Source organism: Mytilus edulis, chromosome 5 (genome assembly GCF_963676685.1).
Source record: "Mytilus edulis chromosome 5, xbMytEdul2.2, whole genome shotgun sequence".
Classification (NCBI taxonomy): Eukaryota; Metazoa; Mollusca; class Bivalvia; order Mytilida; family Mytilidae; genus Mytilus; species Mytilus edulis.
Window position 1 is genome coordinate 6,191,803 of NC_092348.1, and position 27,441 is coordinate 6,219,243.

General features: G+C 31.8%; 1 protein-coding gene across 1 annotated transcript; it reads right to left on the minus strand.

Annotated features, from left to right (window-relative positions):
- Positions 1–951: 951 nt before the first annotated feature.
- On the minus strand, positions 952–27,441 carry LOC139522675 (E3 ubiquitin-protein ligase RNF213-like). Its single transcript, XM_071316143.1, has 22 exons — positions 27,271–27,441; positions 25,692–25,833; positions 24,368–24,405; positions 23,699–23,851; positions 23,276–23,466; positions 22,644–22,951; positions 19,882–20,132; positions 18,443–18,676; positions 17,870–18,059; positions 15,257–15,318; positions 14,349–14,622; positions 12,759–12,860; positions 11,463–11,555; positions 10,792–10,978; positions 10,051–10,338; positions 8,664–9,256; positions 6,943–7,096; positions 6,155–6,375; positions 4,768–4,920; positions 4,169–4,333; positions 2,022–2,520; positions 952–1,067 (listed from the first exon to the last, which is right to left on the minus strand). Exons 2-22 carry the CDS (start codon positions 25,755–25,757, stop codon positions 952–954), a joined length of 4,338 nt encoding a protein of 1,445 aa, XP_071172244.1. The 5' UTR covers positions 25,758–25,833; positions 27,271–27,441.

Sequence of the window (27,441 nt, forward strand, 5' to 3'; positions counted from 1 at the left end):
AGTTACTTGAACGCTTCCCTGTGACTTATAAATACAAAATCGATTTTCCGTTGTGTGTATATAAAAGAATTTCGTACATAATGTTCTCCTCTCTTTCCGACGGGAATATGGACAGCGGTATGCTACTGTTGCCTTTATATGTGTATTAGTATTTCCATGGAAGGTTAATAAAATTGAGAATGTAAATGGGGAATGTATCAAAGAGACAACAACCCGACTATTGAAAAAAAAACAGCGGAAGGTCACCAACAGGTCTTCAATGCAACGAGAAATTCCCGCACCTGGAGGTGTCCTTCAGCTGGTTCATAAACAAATATATACTAGTTCAGTGATAATATACGCCATACTAATTTCCAAATTGTACACAAGAAACTTAAATTAAAACAATACAAGACTAACAAAGACCAGAGGCTTCTGACTTGGGACAGCGCAAAAATGTGGCGGGGTTAAACATGCTTATGAGATCTCAAACCTCCCCCTATACCTCTAGCCAATGTAGAAAAAGTAAACGCATAAAAATATGTACATTTAAAATTCAATTCAAGAGAAGTCCGAGACTGATGTCAGAAGAAAATAAACAAAATGACAATTATACATAAATAACAACAGACTACTAGCAGCTAACTGACATGCCAGCTCCAGACTTCAATTAAACTGATTGAAAGATTATGATTTCATCGTATGAATATCAGGCACAATCCTTCTCTTTAGGGTTTTAGTATCATACCATCATAACAATATGAGAAGAACATAACCCGTGTCATGCCAACAACTGGTTTTTGAATAAATGTGTTTTGTTCCGATGCAAAGACCCTATAAGTGAATCAATATTAACGCCAACATATGCAATCTTTAATGACCTGACAGCAGTATCGTAAATATATCCCTTCTTAATAGGTTAATATATATGTCAAAATTACTTTTCTGACAGTAAAAGTATTGTTCATCTGTTTACCTGGCCTTAATGTCAAGTCTTCTAAAAATACTTTCTGTGATAGTAACTAAAGTGTCGTCTGTCTGTGTCTGAGCCATTTCCTTGTGTGGCTTCTTGGGATAGTCTTCTTTTCCTAATCAATATGAAACAAAACATCTGTATGCGAAAATTTTACTACACTGGTTTGTTCAATGAAGTTTATAAAGGCGGCATTAGATTTTAAGGGAGAGAGACAAATTATATGTTTTAGACATGTTACGTCAATTATTTGTCCTCTCAAATACGTTTTGATTGTGATGTTCTTAGGAGGTTTGGAGCTGACTTGTCAGTTAACTGCTAGTAGTCTGTTGTTATTAATGTATTATTGTCATTCTATTTTTTTTCTTTTGTTACATGTTTTGACATCGGACTCCGACTTCTCTTAAACTGAATGTGCGTATTGGTATGCGTTTACTTTTCTACATTGGCTAGAGGTATAGGGTGAGGGTTCAGATCTAATAAATATGTTTAATCCAGCCGCAATTTTGCGCCTGTCTCAAGTCAGGAGCCTCTGGCCTTTTTTTCTCTTGTTTGATTTATAATTATAGTTTCTTGTGTATAATTCAGAGTTTAGTATGACGTCCACTATCACTGTACTAGTATACATATGTTTAAGGGGCCAGCTAAAGGACACCTACATGTGCGGGAGTTTCTCGCTACATTGATTACCCATAGGTGGCCTTCGGCTGTTGTTTGCTCTATGGTTGGGTTGTTTTTGCTCTGACACATTCCCTATTTCCTTGCTCAATGTAATTGTTTTAATAGTGATGATTTTGTTAATTAAGATACTATGGTTATTTAAATGTGATAAGAAAATCTTTAGTTTTTCGAAAATTGGAAGTTTTGTAAACAGGAAATTTATAAAAAAAAATGACCACATTATTGATGTTCATGTCAACTCCAAAGTGTTGACTACTGGACTCTCGGGAACGAACCAACACAGATATATATAGCCCGACTGTAATGTATCTTTCATTTAGTGTTGTGTTTGTAGAAGTAAAGTTTTCTATTGATTTTGCGTTTTATCACACTCGACGCATTAACTCACCTCCTTGAATATGCCTTGATTTCGTCCCTTTTGTTACAGTTTTGATGGCATTTGTTTTAGCAGACGATACCGCAATTGTCAAATCATCTTTTGTACAACCTCGTTTCACAGCAGAAAGTAATGAATAAACTAGAGGGGATGGTCCTGCTTCAAATCCTACTTTCACTAGCTCTTTTTGTAGAATTACCATCTGGTCTACTGTGAAATAAGTCAAGCCGAAATATTTGTCTCTTGTTTGGTCAATGTAGTCTAACCATTTGATATGGCATTGTTCAAGAAATCTTGCTAGCTCTTGTATCACTAAACTAACGTCATTAATTTTCTCATCAATACGTGTTCTAACTGCTTGGCTTTCTTCGTCAGAACCAAATAATACGAATGCACAAATAGTGTTGTCTGGATCACAGACAATTCTTATTCGCCAATGTGAGAAAAGTACACACCCATCAGATATAAGTTTTACATAAATGCTGCCTAGCCTCACTATCGAATCTAAAATCTGAAAAATATCATAACAGTGTATTAAATGACGTCACCTAAATTAATACAATTTAGTAAAAAAAAAAATGAACGGTACCTAATTTCTTGCACCAGATGCGCATTTCGACAATACATATCTCTTCAGTAAAAGTAGATTTAAATCAAAACAGAAACCCTAATAATGATTGAGGCCAAATTTGATTTAATAATGACCCCGTAATTTAGTCGTCATGAATGATGGATTGGCTTCAAAGTAACACTAGGTCAGCACTTTATAACGAGCATTCATACCCTATTATGTTTCAAAGTAACACCAATTAGTCAGCATAAAGAATATCATGCAATGTGTTGTTTCATTCAATTCAGTGGTTCTCTAAAACAAGCTCAAAGTGTTAACATAAAATGACGACGACCGACGACGACGTTATCTTTTATTTGGCTATCTGAATATTTCTTTTACTGTTCACTTTGTTTTTGGCGATATTAATGACGCTCTGAACTTTAACACTTTCATTTTTGCTAATGTATTTTGTATATATGCCTTTTTTGTATTTCTTTTTTACATATGACGTGTCTCTGTTTACTTTGTTTTTGATATCTATAAGACATGGCTCTGAACTTAATTATCCAGTCATTGTGTGATAAAGAAAAGTGAGTATTCTTGTCTTTCCTTTTTGCTTATGTGATTATGCGCTTTGTCTATTCCTTTTTGTGTGATTTGTTACACAATATTTACTGCTCTATCCCAATTTTTGACATGTTTACCTATTATGACTATATAAAAAAGATGTGGTATAATTGCCAATGACACAACTCTCCACAAGAAACCGAATGACACAGACACTAACAACTATAAGTCACTGTACGGCCATTAACAGTGAGCAAAGCCCATACCGCATAGTAAGCTGTAACAGGCCCCGAAATGACAAATGTAAAACAAATCAAGAGAGAAAACTAACGGCCTAATATAAACACAAAAAATGAACGAATATGTAAAATAAAGGCAACAGTAGTATACCTCTGTTCGAAATTCATAAATCGATTTAGAGATAAAAACAAATCCTGTGGGAAACGCATCAAATATTAGAGGAGAATTACGACATAACATAAACACAACATTAAAATGTAACACACATAGTTAGTTTACTTTTTGCAAGAAAATATTTTCATATGTCGCGACCACTTTGACACACCCGAACAAAAGTACCGTTAAACTTAATGCAAGATTAGAATCGAATTTAATGTATGCTGCTCCAGAAATAACCGCTTGGGGGTATGATAAGGACTTTTTAGACTCGAACAATTTCCCATTGTACTAATGATTTTAATTTATTACCCACTTATAATAGACCCCTTAGCGTTCTTTTGCAACTTCTTTAAGTGCGTAATTGGTTTGTTGTTCTCGATTTTGAAAGTTAATCAGCTATTATTATTATGAAAAAATGTAATTTTCAAATTGTAAATTGTGGTGCATCAAATCAAATCCTGTGCTGTGTACATTTTTCGGTCAGGTCTTTTTTCAAAACTGGTCATACTTGGGAAAGGATGTTATACAAAATATCGTCTATAACACATCTTTTGGGTCACTTAGAATCTTGAAACTATCAATAAAACTGGCTTCTGTACGGTGAAACAATGACAGTTTGACATTTTTTCATTCAACTTACCAACATAAATCTTTCAACATCATCTTTGCCTTGTTCAGCTTTTCCTGCTACTAACATGAGTCGTGATTGAAGATCATGTAGCTGTTCATATCTGTAATACTTATCCTTCTTTGACGTCCTGTCTTCTTTGTGACGAACTTGTAAATCTATCACATCCGATAATGGCTATTTTGAAATATAAATAATTTTATAAATATTTATTTATTCAATTTAAAAAATATTGCCTTAATTGCATGATATCTTATTCAGGTGACAAATTCATCATTCAAAGCTAAGGGAGCATTTGTTGTTGTTGAACTTCAGATTTCAATTTGCATTTTCTGAAAGAAGTCGACGGAAACTCGTTCCCCGAAATAAAACAAATCAACAATCAATCATGTCAGTCTTCAAATGTTTTTTTTTTTAAAGTTATTGACCTTCAACTCATTCTCCACATGTTCTCACCGCCTACTTTGTTCAAGTTCAAATAATTAGTTTGATGTGATGAAACGTTGGTCCGCTGAACCTAATTTAAAGCCTGTTCTCACTGATTATGCATATTTTTAATTTTATGTTTTTTTTTTCTTATTGGGCACTAAAATAAAAAAAAAATCACCTACTGGATTTTCTACAAATGGAATCTTAGTCAAGTTTCCAATTTGGTACACACCCCTCTTATTTATAGCTTCAGCCTGCGCAAGTGTTGTAACCTCAGCAGCACCGTGAAACTCCTCCACAGACTTAAGCCACCTAATTTGTCTTGATGTATCCCGCTTAGAAAAATCAAGTTGATATTTAATTAAAATTTTAGCTTTAGATGATGCAAATATAATATAGGATACATTAATTGATTGAATTGTGTTATTCTATGAATAATCTACAACCAAGAAAAATGTTCCCCTTGGAAGCTGTTGTCGATATATATATATAGATTCTTACATTGATACCAGTGGATTATCGGATTTATCCAATCAAGATAGTTAAATTATCAATTTTAAAGTCCGAGTCACCAAATCTCTATAATAGAGGAAATAAAGTTATATATATGTAAGAATCTGTTTCTCTAATGATAAAAAAGACATTTTTTTTTTTGTTAACCAAAAATCCTCTTCGAGTGCCTTTCACATTGCACGAAGTTGTCAATTTCATTAACACCTGTTATCATATTTTGATTCTTTCAGTTAGCTAAAAAGGTCATGACCCTTAAAATCATCCAATGATCTTTTGAGATCATTAGCAACCACACGTTGTTTAAATTTTTTTAAACAATGGGTTCGGAAAGGGATAAATTTCCATAGAGTTAGAGAAAGATATATATACATGTATTATATGTCATGCAATATTCTGTGATATTTCTCGGCTCGCTATTTTTCATATATACCACTAAGTATTTAAAATCACAACAATTTTTAAAATTTTGTTCAGGTACTATGACAAAATTATTTATATAATTGTATAAATAAACCAATTGTTCATTTATACAATTATAAAAGATATGTTCCCTATTGGAATTTTGAAAACAAGGAAAATTATTTATGTTGTAAAAAAAAACAGTACTCCTTATACTCCTTAAAGGAAATTTTCATATTCACTTGTGAATGCTATGTTATTTAACGCCAATTTTGTATCACAATTGTATTCGTATTAATATTGTGTCATATATAGGTCTTTGTTTAGCGTATGTTTTATACTTGTTTTTGTTAATATATATTTTTGATTTAGTGATTGATATTTTATATTGCGTCTTTCTATGATGTTATGTTACACACCTACTTCAGGACGCGTTTGTCGTTTTTCGTTTTTCAAATAGATTGGTACAATAATCGAACAAATATTACTTTCCATGATTCAAGGGCAAACAAAATTATGACATTGGTACATTATTTAATCATTTGTAGGGGGTATTTTTTTCAGTGGAAAAGCCGTTAATTTGGTATCATGCCGTACAATAAATCTATCTTTATGGTGCTTAAACATCAACAACTCTTATTTGACTTTAGCACTCACCAGCTTTTGAGGGAGTTGGGGATTTGAGTCTAAATCATTCCAGACATCCTGACATTTTTGCAAGAATTCTTCAATGTCACACTCTTGTCTTAAATTAAAGATCAATGGTGCATAACCAGTTGTAGCAGAATGTAAACAGTTGACCTTGGCAATCTCCATGTCACCTTCACCGGCTGATATACTGGCCAAGTCGACAAAAACCTGGAGTTCTTTTAATCCACCTGGAAATAAAATCTAACTTATTATATAGTATATAGATGTTACTTACATCAGCTGAAATCATATTATAATACAATTTGTATGTAACAATTTTTTTCAATGGCTAAAAGTTGCCGTCATATCCACAGTTGACCAAGCGTAACTAAGGAGGAACAACCATTTTGAAATGAGTAAATCAACAAATGTTCGATTACTTCTATGTAATTTGAAGCGTACATATAAAAGATACCGATTGAATTCAATTCATTACGTCAAAGTTGATTACTTTCAATTTGAAAAGAAGAAATGAATATATAATAGAAGATTCTGCATGTTATTTTAATAATATAATACCCAGAACTGAAAGGTCGCTAGAGCAGATTGTTTTCCCTTGAAAATATGTTTTTTAGTAATAATATGGTACATCACTCTTTCAAAGTGCAAACGCAACACATTTATTAAGTGTTATTTTATTTTTTTCCCTCAAAGCACGCCCTATTCTGAAACATGCACATGCTACCAATAAAAGCATGCACAATATACCAATAAATAAAAAGATGATATCTGAATAATTTTAATCATATAAATACCTTTCATTGTCCTTTGTAGCCATTGTACTAACGATTTACAACTGATCAACTCATGCAAACAGTCAGCTCTTTCTTTTGTGATCTCTTTTAGAATCGAACATGTATTCAATAAACCTCTGTCTAGTCTTTTCATGGGAGTATCTTCAACATTTGTCTGAAGGATAACAAAAAAGTTAAAACCTTTGCATCTTCATAACAACATTACATGTTTGTTTCATTAGAATCCGTTAGATTGAGTGGCTGACAACAATCCCGCGTCATTTGAAAAATAACCTTCAGATCAAAATGAAATTTTACATTCGTGATGACACCTGCTTTTACAAAAAAAAAGTACATAGGTATGTGAAAGGTAAACTTTATTCCTGGTCTTATAAGCATACAATGTAACTATAAGAAATGAATGCTTTTTTTCAATTTGGGTTTTAATTTGTTGATCATGGACACATTTTCAGGAAAAAGCTTCTAGTGCTTCTTCAATACTTTATTACATTTCAATAAAAATTACAAAAAGATGCATTTGAATTACATGGTTATATCCTTAAATTTGACTCACTAAAATATTTGACAGTATCTTTGAGAAAGATCTGTAAACGCGTGATTCATATTTAACGAATGTCACCAGTAATGTAATTTTAACAGCAGGTTCTTATCTTTTAAAATACAAATAATGTTCGGGTATTGACGATTGCTTTGCGTTTGGTTTATAAATATGAGAAATATTTAAAAACATTTTTTTTTTTAAATATTCACAACCCAATTCTCGTTTATGATATTAACGATGCCATTTATGTTCTTTAACACTTCTGTTCACTTGTCCTGTATAACACGACAAATACCATCGTTCAATTCCTATTCTATTGTTTAACTGTTGGGTTTTAAGTTATTGTATTGTCAGATAATTTAATTTTGGATGAAATGCGTTTTCTGATTGGCTGACGTTATTTTGTTATCAGCCCATAGACATAATTTAGTCATGTGACCATGACGTCATCCACATTTTTTTCATGGTTTTCCACAGTTTAAAAAAGAATTTAGAATTAAAGAAGAAGAAATAACTGTAATATTTTTTTCTGTATAAGAAGAAATAACATAAAAAAATTGGTGCACAACGAATAACAGTAAATGTTCATCTTATAAGTTTGAGAGTGCCTAAGTTATTTTCGCATGTATATAATAGTTACATTACATCCCAAGTTTGTTTTTTAGTGGTGTTTTTAAAACTCTTTTTTTTTTGGGGAGAGGGTGTAAAGTTTGTATATCTATTTGTATGAACACGGTTTAAAATACGATATTAAAGCCAATTATACTTTTAGTGCTATCAAATGAATAAAATCATGAAAATAGATATCCAATAGTTTGGGGTGGGGGAAAGGACACATGCAATTTTATGGTCCTTTTCTCCAATTTTTTTTTTTACTTTTTAAAATTTCCAGCTCAAATGACTATGAAGATAAGGAACTAATTTTTAGTCTCGATATTGGAATTCTATATATAATCTTAACAATGCAGGCCAATCGGATTCTCTGGTAACTTCATTATGTATATTTTAGTAAAATATTGAACAAAAAAAACATTCAATGTAAGTTTCTACACATGTTTGGTCTTCCTACTTTCAGCTTAATGACTATATCTCAGATTTGTATAGTTTGATAAATGATGTGAACATCCTATTGGATAAAGGATTGCAATTATGTGGTAAATGAGAAAAAAACATATCTTACCACTCTAGAAATATCAAAGATTTGACTAAAATTTTCTTCTTTCAAATCAAATTCATTAATGACTTCAATTATGACTTTAGCTCCATAAATGCAGTTTTCTAAAATTTCGAAGTTTTTAATCTGGTAAAGTCTTTCGTCAATCCATTGTGTATTTTTATGAATGTCGAGAAACATAAGTTCTTTCCTAATTTCATCGTGATCTCTAGTCTTGAACCACTTATTAAACTCAGTGAAAGTCAAATCGCCCGATACAAACTTTTTGCAAAGGATTTTCCAATCCAGCAGGGTTTGGTGCCAGACATAATTGAAGACCTCATTAATAGTTAACTTTCGACCTAAATTTTTCTTCATCTCTTTTCCTTTCCTTTTCCAGATTTTCATAAACAAGGAACCTTTGCAGTAATTGACAATGTCTGGTACCACTTGAATATTTTGAAGACTGAGAAGTCTGAATGCAATTATTATAGGTCGGTAGTTTTCCAGGTCTCTCTGTTGGTGTAGAATGCTTGTATCCACCAGTGTATCCAGGCTAACTGTGTTTATATCACCTGTGCTTACAGTCTTTAGCTGATATTTCAGAGGTTCAGTATCCGCTATATAAGTAATAAAGAGAAAATAATATTTAAAAAGAACAAAAAGACTTGGAAATACCATTTAAAGCTAGGTTCACAATACCGATCAGATCAACTCGATGATCCCGATTGTCCAAATGTCCACGACCAAGCGTAATCAAATTTTTTTTATCGGGCCTGTGAACCACTTCTACACGACTGCTGTCGGACTGTACACGACTTGTTTTCGACCATTAACGATTCCTTAACGACTCAATCACGACTCAAACCTGACCACTAGTTGATCACTACACGATCTTTACTCGACTAGCTAGACCAAATCAACTATACTCGATCTAAGCCTGATCTCGAACAGACCAGATCGATCTCATCGTAAAGGGGTTGTCGGGATGTCGGAAATTGGTCGGATATTTAAAACAAAACAAATCAAAATGTTGTTTATTCTTAAAATTGAGAATCAACAGAAAATGATTTAAGATGATAACAGCCAGGAAGCTCAATAATAATTAGCTGTCTTAAAATGAAAAGTAAACTCAATATTTCTAAATAAGAAAATCATAAAGACTACTCGTATTCTACTTCTTTTGCAATGTAAAATGCACTTCTCGTAGATACCAAGCTAAACATTTTGTACGCCAAGCAAGATGTGGAGTTTCGTCTAAATATAAAAAGTAAAAGTAACACTCAAATGAAAAACCCAAAATGGACAAATAAAGAAAGAAGTTGAAGAGCGGTTTTGACTCGAATTTCCGAATCTGCAAATGCAATATACAGTCAAAACCTTTTAACAGTTGGGGTTTAGTTTTTACTTTTACCTTTACATTTTGAACACAAATGTGTGAACTCTTGTACAATCTCGTACGTGTTTTCAAATGCCTGCAGCTCTAAATGTCTCCCATCTAGGGTTTTTAAAATGGTGTCTGGTTTGGAAATTTTGATTACAGGAACAATCTTTCGAAATTGCTTTTTTCTGGACATCAACATTCTCAATGATCCAACGCAAATGCTGCCTTGTAACAAATCTTCGATTAAATCCTTTGTGATACCATGAAACTTTGCCATGATTCTTTGACAATTTAAATTCACTGCTTCTGGGTTCTCACCTAAACAAAGGAAAAAAAGTAATATGGTAAGTCAACCCGCTCTTAATAACTTTCTCCGCTGGAAGTGTCCTGTTAATATTTCTGTCTAGGAGAACAAGTTATTCAGTCAAAATTAAGCTTTGTTCTCGTAACTCATAGTTCGGAATTTTAGTATTATGTAACTTAATTATTCTATTCTGATAAGTCATGAGTCATACGAAGACCCTTGTACTTGGATATATCTTCATTGATAATCATGCTACGTTAAGTGTTTTCTTAAATTGTATTTTTTATTTAAGATCATCTTAACCTCTCACATTCAATTAAAAAAATAAACATCCTGCCCAAAATTAACATTTATACTAGAAAATGTATCGGCCTAACGTTGAAATAAATAGCCTGTATAACGCAGTAGTGTTTAACATTTAAGCTATAAATGTAGTTTAAAGATTATCCTCGCTTCCTAAAACTTACAAAACAGTTCCATATATATATGGAAAGGCTCCCACATCAATGCATGTTCAAGATCTTGAATAGGATTATCTAGACTCTTTGAATCCCATTCTTTTTCAAATACTTTAGACAAAAGCTCCGACAGACGCAAGTTAGATTTTCCATCTTTGTTTTTCCTCCAGTCAAAACTGCTACAACTTTCTATTGCCTAAGTAGTAAATAAAGGCAACAGTAGTATACTGCTGTTCGAAATTCATAAATCGATTGGGGAAAAAACTAATCCGGGTTACAAACTAAAACTGAGGGAAACACATTAAATGTAAGAGAAGAACTACGAACAGAAATACAACATTGAAGTGTAAATGTGAATTGATACTAAGATTGTTATTCGTGTAGGATATCTACCTTAAAAACCTAGAGTTATGCGTGTTATTTAATGTGTTTATCATGTATTCATTCACGTATGCGATAGAAATACATTAAGTTATATAGTTTGTAAAATGTTTTCATAAAGCAACATTACACCTTTTCAATTATGATCAATTTTGCAAACAAAACTTTTGACTAAATCTAGATATACTTTTATATACTTAAGTCAATGTCCATAACATTTTCTGTAGAGAAAGATGGATAAGTATTAAGAAAAAAGTATAGAAGTAACTTATGAAGAGTATGCAAAATTGATTACAAACCTGTAAAACAGCTTTACTTAGAATTTCCTGTACAGTTTCTTCAAAAGTGTCTGCATGTGAACAATAAATCTGAACCAATTTTTCAGGTGAAATCTGAAAATTTGTTGGGAGTCAATTGTTAATATACCTATGATCAAATTCAATCTCGTGTTTTCTCTGTCTTTACTATGTTATTGATTGAATGAAAAATCGACTAATTTCAGGAAAAATGGAAAGTCATAATTGTTAAATAAACGGTCAAAAGAACACTTACATAAAAATCAGAAAATATCACCACGAACCCTATAAACAATCGGGCTTTATATCGTGTTCTCCGAAAGAAGAATACTTTGACTACACGAAATATTATGCCATCATAGAAAAATGGAAAAAGGAATTAATAAGAAAATATTCCACAAAAGATTCACAGAAAATATTGGGCAATGCAAAAACATATAAAAGTAAAAAAAAAAAAAAACGAACTCCAAGGAAATTCAAAGCGGGGAAAATCTTAACAAATGACAAAATCAAAAGTTCATACACATAACAAGTATGGAAAATAACTGTCATATTCCTGTCTTGGTACATGCGTATCCTTCTGTAGAATATGCTGGATTTAAACTTGGTTGTATAGCCAGCTTAAGCTCTCACTTGATGTGTGAAAAAAACAAAACAGACAATAGCTTTTTATTTCTGTGTCTTTTTGTCTCTTGTGGAGATGTGTGTCATTGGAAATTATACCACATCTTTTCTACATAGACATTACAGAAAAAAAATTGTCAGAAAATTGGGATTGACCACTACACAAACACACAACTAAATTAACAAAGAAAAACAAAACAAAATTGCATGTATACATTCTATAGACATATCACAAAAGAATGAATGAAAGACAAGAATACAAAATATGTACAATTCCGCAACACCATAACGGCAGGATGTATAAATACTTATCTAAGCCTAAAAGATATTCATACCAAAAATGAAATAAACATTATAGGTTCAGACAATATACAATAAAAATAAAAATAACACTTAAACACTAGGGCATAAGTGAACGATTATATGTCTATAATATTGATGTGTGAATTATGTGTTATTTTGTCACATAAGGTTTAGCACACAAAATAAATACAAAATACAGGTAAATGACATAATTTCCTGTCTAAGTGGTCACTTTCATATCAAAGGGTATAAAGCTGAATTACAGACAGGACATACGTTATTAAATTTTTCATTTTTACTATTGGTAAACTGATTTCGGAATTTGAAAAAAAAAAAAAAAAAAATTATTGTTAATAAAGACTAGTTCTTTACCTTTTCTTCGACAGTTTGACGAAATCTGACTTTTAAAAAGTCTGTAAAAGAAGACTGTATTCCTCCTTCTGGGAGATTAAGCTGAAAGGCTGCATTCCAGAGCTACAAAAAAATATCGATTATAAAGGCATCACTGTATTCCTGTCCGTTCGTCTTTGTATTATAGTTGATTCATTTGTTATATTACGTATTTTTTTCCTGTGTTTAAAAAAATTTGCTATGCATGTTCATTTTTCTTTGAGAAAGCAAGAATGATTGAAACAAGATTTCAGAAAAGCATATTGAAAATTATGAACGTGATACTGAAAGTATCACAGCCCCTTAAAATCATCAATAACCCATGTTAATGAGTTGACATATTGATGAACCGTGAATTGTACAGACATTTCCTTTGTATAAAATGGTAGTTTAAACTTGGTTTTATAGCTAACTAAATCTCTCACTTTGATGAACGTTGCACACTATTCCAATATATTGGCAAACTTGTGTCAACAGAACAAGCAGACAAAAAAGGTAAAATGTAAAAAATAAGGGTACATCAGTCAAAATTGTGCTATAATCGTTAATCACTATTAAAACAAACAAATATGTCAACAAATATAATAAATAGCATGTAGTAAAGCAGTTAAAAAATAAAAGACAAATATACACAAAAAGACCAAAAAACAACAATAACACATTGGCGGGAATTATAAGTACCAAGCCACGGCAAAAGAGTTTTATCCAAAAGCGGACTCAACCGTAAGGGTCTTTGTTGTCACAGATAAAAAAAAAATAAAAAAAAGCACTATAACACGTAATTGAGATGATAAACAACGTCATTACCCAGAATCTTTTCATCAAAATCATCATGTGATATTTGTAAAGTTGATAAGATATATCAACAAGGTCTCTTCTGATGATTTTGTTTTGGAAAAAAAAACCTTGACGTTCTTTGAGATAACCCTTATTCAGAAACTTTCCGTTAAACACTGGTGACGTTTCATAAAATCAGGAGTAGCAGTAGTTATCAAAGGTACCAGGCTTATAAAATAAAATATCCAAGACGGTCGTTTTGTGTACACAAGACTTATTAGTTACGCTCAGATAAAAATAGTTATAAAGCCAAATAAGTACACAGTTGAAGAGCATTGAGGACCCAAAATTTCAAAAAGTTGTTCAAAATATGGCTATTCCTCGGATAATACTTAGTTTGTCAAGAAAATCAAAGTTTTGTAAACCGAAAATTTATAAAATGACCATGTAATTAATATCCATGTCAACACCGAAGTTCTGACTACTGGGCTGGTGATTCTTTCGTGGACAAAACGTCCACCAGCAAAGGCATCGACGTAGTGGTCAATAGTTATCAAATGTACCAGGATTATAATTTAAAACGCCAGACGTGCGTTTCGTCTACATAAGAGTCATCTGTGACGCTCCGAATATAAAGGCAACAGTAGTATACCGCTGTTCAAAATAGTCATAAAGCTGCGAGCTCTCATATACCGAGTGAAATGGCAAATGTATTACCCATATGCTGGTGAGGTTGTATACCTTCACTAAGGTGGGGAAATTGAATATAATTAACCAGAAATATGACTGCCTTACTTTAAATTCTTTGTTGTCGAACAGATCATTTTCAAGCCAGTGAACAATTCTCTCTCTGTAGTGTTTATAATCCCTCCACAGATCATCAGGTTTATAATTGTGATTTTCTGGTTTTTCTACTTTATCGGATATTTTCTGGAAATTATGTAAACTAGTAAGATAAATTTCAATAGCTAGAAATAGAACTTTTGTTTCTTTGATCTGTATCACATTATTCAAAAGGTCAGTTGCAATTTTGTGCGTTCTAAATGCAGTGTTAAGACTAGAGAGTGACCTGAAATTGAAAAGATTATATTTATACATTGTTTCAATCAATTACATTATTAATGCCAAATCCAGGTCAAATAATGAAGTTTCGATATGAAAAATACTTTTAAACCTATTTCTTTCTTGTCAATCTTTTCCCCATATCGGACAGAATGTCGTTGTTTGAAATTACCCCCATTGAATTATATATCCGACACTTGCAAAATTTGATTTCAAATTCTAAATTTTATTCTCATATAATTAAAGAAATCTTCAGTGTAAAAGTTGATCGCGAAGAGAGCATCAAAAATATATTATAATGTTAAAAGTGACTATTCCGTTTCGCACGATGAAAGCATCATAGAAAGAGGCTTTGTTTGTAAAAGTACAAGTCAGGCAAGCATTTGTTCGTTTGTCCGTTATTTGTACAACAGTATAACCGATAAAAGGTTGAAAATAAATAACCATTTGACTGAAAACAAATATTATAGATTAAACATAAAATATTGGATGCAGAATATTATTTCATCCGCAAAGGTTTTTCCCATTGCTATTAATATGCAATTGAGTTATGTTATACTCAATCTTTTGGGAGTATCGCAAATAAAAAAACACGATATTGAATTTACATTTTACGGTATAATCTTTAAAACAAATCTTACATGTTCATGTCACTCCCAATGATCTGTGAAGCCACATGTTCCAACACATTTTTCAAAAGATCCTACAAAACATATCATTGTTGTGAATAGAGATACTGTGACATGATACGTTTGTAATTAAACTCATCATAGATACAAGGACCAAATTTAGCATATTCGCAAAACGAGCGTTTCGTCTACAAAAGACTCATCAGTGACGCTCGAATCCAAAAAAGTTTAAAAGGCCAAATAAAGTACGAAGTTGAAGAGCATTGAGAACCAAAATTCCTAAAAGTTTTGCCAAAGACAGCTAATATAGTCTATGTCTGAGGAAGAAAAGCCTTAGTATTTAAAAAAAAATCAAAAATTTGTAAACAATATTTGGTTTAATTCTATAAAAAAAGGAATAGATAACTGAATGACATATTATAACTCAGTTCTAACAAGAAAAAATAGATGATATGATATAAATATAACCGTATCATATCATCTATTTTTTCTTCGCACGATGATGATTTATAAATATAACCGTATCATATCATCTATTTTTTCTTGTTAGAACTGAGTTATAATATGTCATTCAGTTATCTATTCCTTTTTTTATAGATAAACCAAACATTTGCAGTCATACATTTGACTGTCCCTCTGGTATCTTTTGCCCAACTTTTAGACCCAAATACCTTTATTTCAATAAGCTGCAATTGCAAATGTGACAAATGTTTGATATAGATTTAATGTGATCAAAATCAGCATTCATTTGTGACATTCTATTTTTTTTTTCATATTTTAAACATTTGATATCGGCATTTCATGTTATAAAACGAATGCTAAAAATTAGAATCTTGATATCAAATGAAAATTCAGGATAATTTGAGATTATTAAAACAAAACACAAAAAATAAACACAAATTGAATATTAAATCAACTTAACATCCGTTTTCAAACCTATGACAAACACTATCTGTTTTCATAAAAATGCCCTGTACCAAGTCAAGAAAATGGCCATGGTTACTTCTTTTAAATTCATTTGATAAAATTTACTGTTTGCAATAGCATAACTTGTTCTAAATAATAAGAATGTTCTTATCCCAAGCAGAAAACACTACTCGTATTTGGCACAACCTTTTTGAACTTTTGATCCTCGGTGCTGTACAACTTTGTACTTTTTTGACTTTCGAACTTTTATATCTGGGCGTCACTGGTGAGTCTTGTGTGGGCGAGGCGCGTTTCTGACGTAACCTGATGCCTCTTGTTAGCTATTATTCATGTGTTTCTTTGTGTAATATGTTCTCCTATTCATTTGTATTGAAGTCCTGTAATATTATGTTGTCATTTTAATGTTATATTTAACATTGCCATTATAGTGCGAGGTTTTGGATGCCACAAAACCAGGTTCAACCCACCATTTGAGTTTTTTTTTAAATGTCCTGTACCAAGGCAGAAATATGGCCATTGTTTAATAGTTCGTTTCTGAGGGTGTTACATTTTAACGTTGTGTTTCCGTTGTGTCGTTTATTTCTTTTATATTTGACTGTGAATTCACTTTACCAAAAGACGTATCACGGTACTTTTCAAATTCATGTATTGAGTTTTGATGTTATATTTGTTTTTCTCATCGGATTACATTTCAATGTTGTGTCGTTGTTCTCCTCTTATAATTATTGCGTTTCCCTCAGTTTTAGTTTGTTACCCCAAATTTTTTTTTTTTTTAGATTTACGAGTTTTGAACAGCGGTATACTACGGTTGCCTTTATTTACATTATAATTCGTTTTTGTGTGTTAGACATTTTGATGTTGTGTCTCTGTTGTGTCGTAGTTCTCTTATTTTTGATACGTTTCCCTCAGTTTTAGTTTGTAACCCGGATTTGTTGTTTCTCTGTAGATTAATGAATTTTGAGCACTGTATATTACTGTTGCAACTTTGATTCGATCGGTTTTGTATTTGTTACCTTGGTCTGTCTTTTCATAATTGTTTGAGCAGCGGTAAAGTACTGTTTTAAACCAAGTATTGAAATATGTGTGCAGCTGTCTCTATAAACAATAATGCACCTCTTTCCTAACCAGCATAAAATCGGACTTTCAAAAAAAATGTATAGGAACTTATTGCTAAGTATCAAGTCAATCATTGCAAAAAAAAAAAATTTATTCATTTAAAGCTGGTTTAAATATATTGTGTCCCTCACTCTATCTTTCATATCCAGAAAACATTACCCCCTGAACCACTGTAAATTATACATCAGCCCCAAACCCTGCATTTTGTCATTGTTTTTAACAAAACAAAACAAATCTAAATTATCCCAAATCTAGCTAAAAAGGATTTAAAAATAATTTAAAATGATTTAAAAATAATTTAAAATGATTTAAAAATAATTTAAAATGATTTTGAATAATTTCAAATGATTTCAAATGAAATGGTTTGAATTTGAACGATTCTCGCATTCCCTCAACCATATAAAATATGATAATTGGTTTGCTTTCTTTTAAATGCTATCAAATTGACATCATGCATAAAAAATATGATACTTAACTAATCAATTGTATAAACATGATTTTGTAACATTATTAAAAGGTAATAGAATTTTTTTTTAAAACAGCTAAATTTTTTTCAGAATATGCATTCATAATAAAACTTACTAGTTCTTGGCTGTCTCGTAAATCACAAAAGTGAGAATGAGATGCAGCCAATGTTATGTCAGCTGGAAACATGTTGTTCATTAAAACTTCATGAAACATCTGTAAACTCAGTGATGCCAAAACAGTGCGTGGTAAAAGATAATCTACTTCGAAGTACGGGGTCAGCATTTGCACAATTTCAGAAGAAGGTCTGTAAATTATAAATTTTAGCTTGATGATATATGCATACCTTTGGGATAAACGATAATAAGTTGTGTTAATATCTTATTTATTTTTTGGCTGGTCAGAGTATGAAATCAAACAATTTTTTGTTTTATAAATGAAGGCGTTTTTTCAAAATGTCATTAAACAAAAAAAGTGCATGGCATTTTGCGCTTTTTGAATAAATTCATCAATATTTCTGATTTTACCACCGAAAACATAAATATAAAATAATCATTTCAGACTGACCTTCACAGTTTTAAATTATTTGTATCAGTTGAGAAACATTATGCGGAATTAACTGAATAATGACAAAAAAACTTAATTTACTGTTCATAGCGACATGTCTTATCTTTTTCTTTTGAATAATACCTGTTCCATTCTAAGCATTTCTTGAATTTTTTGGTAGCCTCTCGAATGTTAACAATTCCCCACCATTTGTTCTTTTGTTCAGCATCATTGTGGTTTACTTCAAGAGGTACATCTTCAAATGGTTTGCTGTACTTCAACATGAAATGAATCAACGGAACACAAAAAAGCCAACTTGGATTATCTGCCTTTCCTGCAATCTTTCTCGCAAATGTTATTATTGACACTATAATTTCCCTAAAAGTACAATACCACAAAAGTGTTTATTTTCTTTTTTGCTGAGAACACAATTGACATATGTAGCTCTTGTGTTGTTCTGTTGTTGTCATATGTAACTCTTGTGCTTTTGTTGACGTGTTTGCTTTAAACATTTCTATTTAGTAACTACACTTTTCAATAAGAACTGAAGTTGAAATATTGGTGTTGAAATCGATATTTTCATTACCATATCTACCAGAAGAGGTAAACTTGCATAGAAAAGTGATGTTCCATTTGTTTTTGCTCGTCATAGTATTTTATTTATTTAAGTTTTCAAAACAAAAGCTAAAACGCAAAAAAGAGAAATAACTCAAATTGATTTTTTGGTCCAAGTATCACAGTTAAAATTAGAAATCAAATTCCGTTAAGAAATAAAATTGAGAAAGGAAATGGTGATTGAGTCAAAGCGACAACAACCCGACCATAGAGCAGACAACAGCCGAAGGCCATCAATGGGTCTTCAATGAAGCGAGCATTCCCACATCCGAAGGTGTCCTTTAGCTGGCCCCTGAAAATATGTATACTAGTACAATGATAATGGACGTCATACTAAACTCCGAATTATACACAAGAAACTAAAATTAAAAATCATACAAGACTAACAAAGGTCAGAGGCTTCTGACTTGGGACAGGCGCAAAATTGCGGCGGGGTTCAACATGTTTATGAGATCTCAACCCTCCCCCTATAACTAAAGAAATTGCTCTGGGTTGGCCTAGTGGTTCACATGGGGAAATTTTGAGGGAAATGTTAAAAAACGACGACGTATGCTGTTTATCTTGCAAAACAAACAAAAAAGTATGCATATTGTGAATAGTGTACATCGATTAATGTGAAAGTAAGATAGAAAGAAAATTTGAAATGTCCTTTCAATTATACCGACAACTAGGCAACGATTCAACGAATTAACCTCTGGCCTTTGTTAGTCTTGTATTATTTTTTATTTTAGTTTCTTGCGTACAATTTGGAATTTAGTATGTCGTTCATTATCACTGAACTAGTATATATATTTGTTAAGAGGCCAGCTGAAGGACGCCTCCGGGTGCGGGAATTTCTCGCTGCATTGAAGACCTGTTGGTGACCTTCTGCTGTTGTCTTCTCTATGGTCGGGTTGTTGTCTCATTGACACATTCCCTATTTCCATTCTCAATTTTAATTGTAAAGAAAACCATCTAGAATATATTACCTCAATATTGAAGGCATGGTTTGTTTTATCTGATCAACATCTGGGCTAGTCCTGGTAACATAGTCTGGACTAGGTAAAAGAGCTTTACATAACATGTTTTTCTCTGTTTTAGCTATCTTAAGATCATATGAAACAACAAAGTACACTGCAATGGCTGCTTTTGTTAAATGTAACAGGTCATTGTAACCTAGCCCCTCTTTGTTTACTCCGTCTAAATGATCTATCAGCTTTTTCATGTGACGTGATAAAACCTACAAAAGGTAATGTACATCATCATACACAAGTTATACATGTGATATAACGTTTGCATAGGATAAACAACTGGTGTTTTGTCATTAATGTCTTAACATTTTGATTTCCAATATAGCAGCGGGAACGTTATTAATGCACGTAAATAAAATGTTAACATCGGTCCAGCAAGATTGTTTGGCTCAATTTACATGTTGCACGTTATAAATCAGTACTAGTTGTGTGTTAACATCTTATAGATTAAACTTTGCAAATACGGCTGTTTCTCAAATGACTCTTATGGGGAGACATTAAGGTGGTATGGGTGTCCTCCTCCATCTTGGATTGTAAAAAACAGAAGTTAGCAAAATGTGATGCAGGAATGCAGATATTTAATGTGATTTTCATATAAAAGAACCAATTTATAAGAATATAACTTACAAATATTAATATTTTTGCAACTGTTGATTTGTTTTGGTTGTTTTTAAAAAATGTTTTGCAAAAACGTAGTATCTATTGATATATGTTGAAAAATATAATAAAAATAATAGGTCACCGCGCTACAGGACGTGAAAAAATTACAAATTTTGTATGGATTGTACAGGAAAAAACACCAATTTGTGATTAGAAACTAAACAAAATGATAGCATTGTTAAATACTTAAGGAAAAGATAGCTTTCAGACAATGCTTTGCGAATATCAAAAGAAAAGACAGGGTCACCGTACGTTTTTTCCCGCTAAAATACAAAATAGGAAATTCCATGCAGAATCCTTCAGAAAATGCACTGTTTTATAGTTACCTCCCGTTAAAATGCCAATTTAAAAAAAATAAAAACAACCAAAAATGATTAATATTTGCAAAAATAAAAATATTTATAAGTAATATTCTTATAAATTGGTTTCTTTTAAATGAAAATTCACATTATATCTGCATTCCTGCATCAAATTTTGCTAACTTAATAGAAAATCTAGACCTTTGGTTCTCTGTTTTTTACAATCCAAGATAGAGGAAGACACCCATACCACCTTAATGTGACTTATTACACAATTAGAAACCACTTTCATCTTTTTATAAATTTATCTATAGAGGCTGAAAATCTAATAATAAAAGACGATGTGGTATGATTGCCAATGTTTTGTTTTTGATATTTGAAAATGAAAAACGAATGGACCCAAATATACACGAAACCGGTTACCTGTGATTGCTCACATCCACTTCATTTGAAATATGGAGGACATATAAATAGAAGATGTGGTATAATTGCCAATGAAACTACTCTTCACAAGAGATCAAATGGCCGAGAAATTTCACCTAAAGGTACGGCTTTCAACAATGTGCAAAGCCCATACCTCATGGTCAACTATGAAATGCTTCGAAATGACAATGTAAAACAGTTCAATTGAGATAACAAACAGCCTTTTTTTATGTACAAAATGAACGTAAAACAAATATGTAACACATCAACAAACGACAACTACTGAATTCCTAACTTAAGACAGGCACATACATACTGTTGGAACAGTGGTGTAACAGTACAACATAAGAACGAACTATAAAGAGCAGTTTTTAAAAAGGCTTAACTCATCAGATGGATAAAAAAAACAAATACATAGAACACAAGTAGAAGTGGTCGGGTACTTGTAAGTTGAGTCAAAATGATGATGATTATACGATTGCCAAATTCGTAATGTTTATGTTATTACTCGTGTAAGGCTTAGACGTAACAGTACATAAATGCATCTTCCAATGATTGATCTTGAAATTTAAGATAACAAAATGTTAGCTGGATTTGAAAATTTGATTCTATGAAAGCATGCCAACTATGTCTACACAGTCTTCGACTAGAATTCCAACTAGTATACTATGCTTCTATATATCATAGATGATAAACAACACAATTGATGTACTGTTTCTATGGTACCACAAATTTTTTTTCAAATTAAAGTTTGAAAGTAGAAAATATATTAGAGCAAGCTTTTAAAAAGCTTCTGAAGATAATTGGCACTTTATATTATAGCGGCAACATTGAATAGAAATATTTATAATAAAGAGCAATCATATCGAATAAAATTGAGAATGGAAATGGTGAATGTGTCAAAGAGACAACAACCAAACCATAGAAAAAACAACAACAGCAGAAGGTCACCAACTGGTCTTCAATGTAGCGAGAAATTCCCGCACCCGGAGGCGTCCCTCAGCTAGCCCCTAAACAAGTATATACTAGTTCAGTGATAATGAACGCCATACTAATTTCCAAATTGTACACAAGAAACTAAAATTAAAATAATACAAGACTAACAAAGGCCAGAGGCTCCTGATTTGGGACAAGCGCAATAATGCGGCGGGGTTAAACATGTTTGTGAGATCTCAGCCCTCCCCCTATACCTCTATCCAATGTAGAAAAGTGAACGAATAACAATACGCACATTAAAATTACGTTCAAGAGAAGTCCGAGTCTGATGTCATAAGATATAACAAAAGAAAATTCGCATGTGCATCACTGTATTATAATAACAGACAAACATGTACTTACATTTGCAAATAAAAGGTCAAAGGGCGTCCCAATGAACTTGCATATTCCATGATATAGTTGTTTGAGTGAACCATTCATTTGATTTAAATCTATGACAACTGCTTCAAAATTACTGTCTCTGTCAGTAAAATAATCCAGAAGCTGCTTTGGTAGAAATGCTGACACTGCAAGCTCAATATCTTCTTTGAGAAATTTCTTATACTCGTCTTCTGCTCCAAACATTTTTTTCACGTTGTTCCACCAGTTTTTATACTTTCCTATGAGTTCCTCTTTCCCCCGAATAATACCATCGTAATAATGGCAAATATCTATTCCGAAAGTATAAACGATGATTAGCACTAATTATATAAAGCTTTTTCTGTGTGCATGTATCGATACCACCGAAATTTAAAATATTCCAGCGCGTCCTTTATTGGGTACACTTTAACAGATTTGAATTTTCCTTTTTCATTGGGTAAATTTATTTTGTTAATTTGCGGATTAAATATTTTACTTTGATTTTTTACTGTTTGATTAAACATTCATTTAGTAATTATGTGAACTATTTTTTTGGATTTTATTGGAAATAATGCCACAATTTTTTTTCACAGTTTTGATTCGTTTCTAGAACATCAACAAGGAAGAAATTATACCTTTAGACGAGGATTGTTGGTGTACTGGAAGTCTTCTCACAGATCCTTTTTCCTTCCATTCTCCCGAAGAAACAAAATACTCAAAGGTACAAGTGGAATCATCATGTAAAACGACATAGTTGTAGCTCAGTCTACATGATACTGGTACCTTAACTATAACTGATCCAACAACATACCCATCTGGTCTTGGCCTAAAATGTGTTCGCCTATTATACATTGCAAATGAAAGCTAAAAATCAGTAAATCATATGTCTAAATTTACGATGAATAAACTGATGATGATACCACTGTTTAAATCGCTTTGCTAATAACATCATACATCATTGTTTTTTGGTGGGTTTTTTTTATATTTAAATGAATCTTTATGAGGAGTAACAATGAATTGAGAAAGTTATGATACTTACATGCAATATAATTATTTACCTGTCCATTTTCAGCTCAAAGTTGTCTGTCATACCAAAACGAACATCGAACACAACAGCTACACGATCTGTGTGAAAATTTGTGAAGAAGGTTGGTGAAATGACCGAATGAAAACATACATCGATAAAGTCATCATCTTGTACTTGTGGGAATCTATAAAAAAAAAAAATAACATCCTACTTTTTTTTATTATTTGTTCGACACTTGATCATGAAATCATTATACTATTGAAGACAAACGTCATGTTTAAATGAACTCAAAGGTTACATTTAAAAATCGATTTCTTAAAAAGTGACAGTGTAAGGATATGCATGTGCCAAAGTTGAAAATATAATATTAAAAAACAGCTACTTTCTACCCTAGATCCTAATGGCTACTTCATGGAATTCCAACCGATGAGTGATGTTTCAATCAATGGATACTGAGCTCAACATACAGTCTTCAAATACTAGTATGTAGAAGAGCATGCATACCTACATACGTTATAGTTTAAACAGTAAATTGATTCTATTTATGTTTAGTTCTGTAAAAAGTAATGAGATTGCAAGCAATGAAAAATTTAAATGTGACAAGATAATTGCAATAATTTTGTGAGTTTTTTTTTAAATGTTAAAAAAAGGTTAATGATTGAACCTAACTCATTTATTCTAAAACTTTTAAATTACTTACTCTGCAATTCTGTTTTCCGTTGCAGGGTTAAGATTCCACTGAAAATGCATTTTATTTTATTGATTATAATTATTTTATCGAGAATAATTGATTTCTACCGAACAAATAAAAAAATTGGTAACCCCTAATATCGTCACATCATTACAACATAAATGTTTACAACGATAAAACAGATGAGAAAGACAAAATATAATTTTTGAAAGAAAAAAAAACTGAGAGACTTTTTCTCTTGAGAAAACGCTATTTAAGTCACTTTTTCTGTTTTTTCAATTTTTGAAGTCATTTGTATACATATTTTACGCCTTCCACCAATTTTTTCTCGTATTTCGCACTTGAAACTATTTAATTTTATTTATTACATTATTTCCTTCTTATCTGAAATAGATAGTGTAGTGTCTTTATATGACTACAATCATTGTGTCGTTACTATAATTCATTCCCTTTATCACCACGAATGTGACCTACCGAATTATACCATTTACCGTGTTTGTAATAACATGAGCAGCAACACGACGGGTGCCACATGTGGATCAGGATCTGCTTACTATTCTGGAGCCCATGAGATCAATCCAATATTTGATGGGAATTCATGGTCCTTAGTCATAATTGTTCTCTGTTGTGACTTGTGTACAATTATTTGTCTTTTTGTCTTTTTTATTTTTTAGCCACGGCGTTGTTAGTTTATTTTCGGTTTATGAGTTTGACTGTCCCTCTGGTATCCTTTGTCCCTCTTTCAAACATATTTTATTGCCTAAACTTAAAACTTATAGGATAAGACCTTACTTCGCATTTTGTGTTAGGTGAGCCTAAAAAGGCAGTTTTTTATAAAACACTTGACGCGAATTGATATTGAAAAAGGGAGAAACTTCTATGCGTCTCACGGTCTGACGTATTAAATTACAATCCTGGTACCGTTAATAACTATTTACACAACTAGGTCGATGCCACATCTGGTAGACGTTTCGTCCCGAGGGTATCACCAGCCTAGTATTCAGCACTTCGGTGTTGACATGAATATCAATTATATGGTAATTTTTATAAATTTCCTGTTACAAAACTTTAAACTTTTCGCAAGACTAAGGATATTGTTATCCTAGAAATAGGTTACCTTAGCCGTATTTGTCACAACCCATTAGTAATTTTGGTCCTCAACGCTCTTATTATTGTTAGGTCTTATAACTATTCTGACTTGAGCGTCACTGGTGAGTTTTATGAAGACGAAACGTGCGTCTCGCGTATTCAATTATAATCCTGGTACTTTTGATAACTAATTCCAAATGTTAAATTTTGTGTTTGCGAACACGGGAAACAATTTCACACTTACTAAATATTCAATGTTTTCAGTATCCTCCCATTCATTGTCTTCGGATAAAGTTGTTGACTGCGACATGTTATACTCAACTTGTTGTCAATGGGTGACAACACTACCTCTGAGTTGGTGAAATTTTCCTTCTGATCATTTTACACTTTAATTCAAAGGTTCAGAAAAAAAATGAAAATTAAAACTAATTTTTATTATATCAAATATTGTTTTAAATAAATATAATATATTTGTTGTCATTAGAATTAACAGTGTTTGTGGCAATACAAATTTAAACAAACAACTAAACAAAAACAAAACCGTATACGAAAATTATTCAAAAAGACACAAAAACATAAGTGATAAATTTACAATATTCAATATGTACATATTAAAATAAGACCTCGGTCCTTAGTTCGAAGTACCTTTTAATAAAAAGCCAATAATTCTTACATGTAGTAAGGAAGTTGGGTTTACTATACAAAATGTTAGGTTATCAGGGAAATGAATAATATGTTCTTCATCTGATTGCCATTATATAAATGTTGTCTGAAATAAACAGTAAGTTTAACTTAATAAGTCGGCTTCATATCTTGACTTACATTTAGAAATTGACAATGAGGGTCGGTTGAAAACAAAACTTTACGACAAAAGAGATGATTTCAGTTTTCCAATTGTGAATTTTCCATTTCTAAGTAGCAACATTCCAGCACTACCTGCATACGGGATATATATATCCCAATTGATACGATATTCCCGTGTACAACAAAAAAAAGTTCTGTCCATTTTCACAGGGATGTTAAGCACCTCCATTTCAAATCTTGCGCTTAGATATTCGAGTAATAAAAATTCACGCATTCAATAACACTCAATTACATAAACAAAATATAGTCATAATTGAAAGACAACGTGTTAGCAACAAATTGATATCTAAAAAAAAATATTTCCAAATAATCAGGCAGACACATCTCGACTTCATGGATGAAAGTATACTGATAGTCTCTCTTGGTACAACAGTTCAATTATCAAACCCGTCAAACGAAATAGTATAAATAGTATAAAAAGTGTTCCTGTAGAACAACAAGTCTAGCTTTATTTAGAAACCAATAAATATTGAAACAACTCTTTACAGCATAACTGAATCATAACTCCTTTTTGCAAGAATGAACGTTAGATCGTCGACGCTTAATTGCCAGATAAAAAATACTATTACTTAAAAAAAGTTCTGCTAGGCTGTTTCCGAACTTTTAAGCAATTTAAATCTTACGAAAATGTGCATAAATTCACCAAATCAATTGAAATACGCACAATTAATATATATATATATAAAGACAAACTGCATGCAAGACAACGTTATGTATTCAAACTTTGATTATTTAACCTTTCACAAATTCAAGATAGATTGGTATTTACTAATAAATAATATGAACTTGATAATCTACAATATATTTAACTTTTTTCGCAATTTAGAGTGTTTATTATTTTCCCAAGGGTCGTGTCATTTTTTTTCCATTTTTTTTCATAACTCAAATCTTCTTAGATGGCATAGTTGGTCGTCTAACAAATTTTTGTCCTATTTTACGGACAATAAAAATCTTCTTACCTGATTGTAAACATGTAGGTCTCACAAAATATGAAGTCTGCAAAATTTTACGCGAACTAACTTTTATATCCAAAGTAGTTTCTGTCATGAACCGATCATGTGGTTACTCTTACCAATTTCATTGGTTTATTCATTTTTGCAGGGTGTTGACAGTCATTTCTATATTGATCT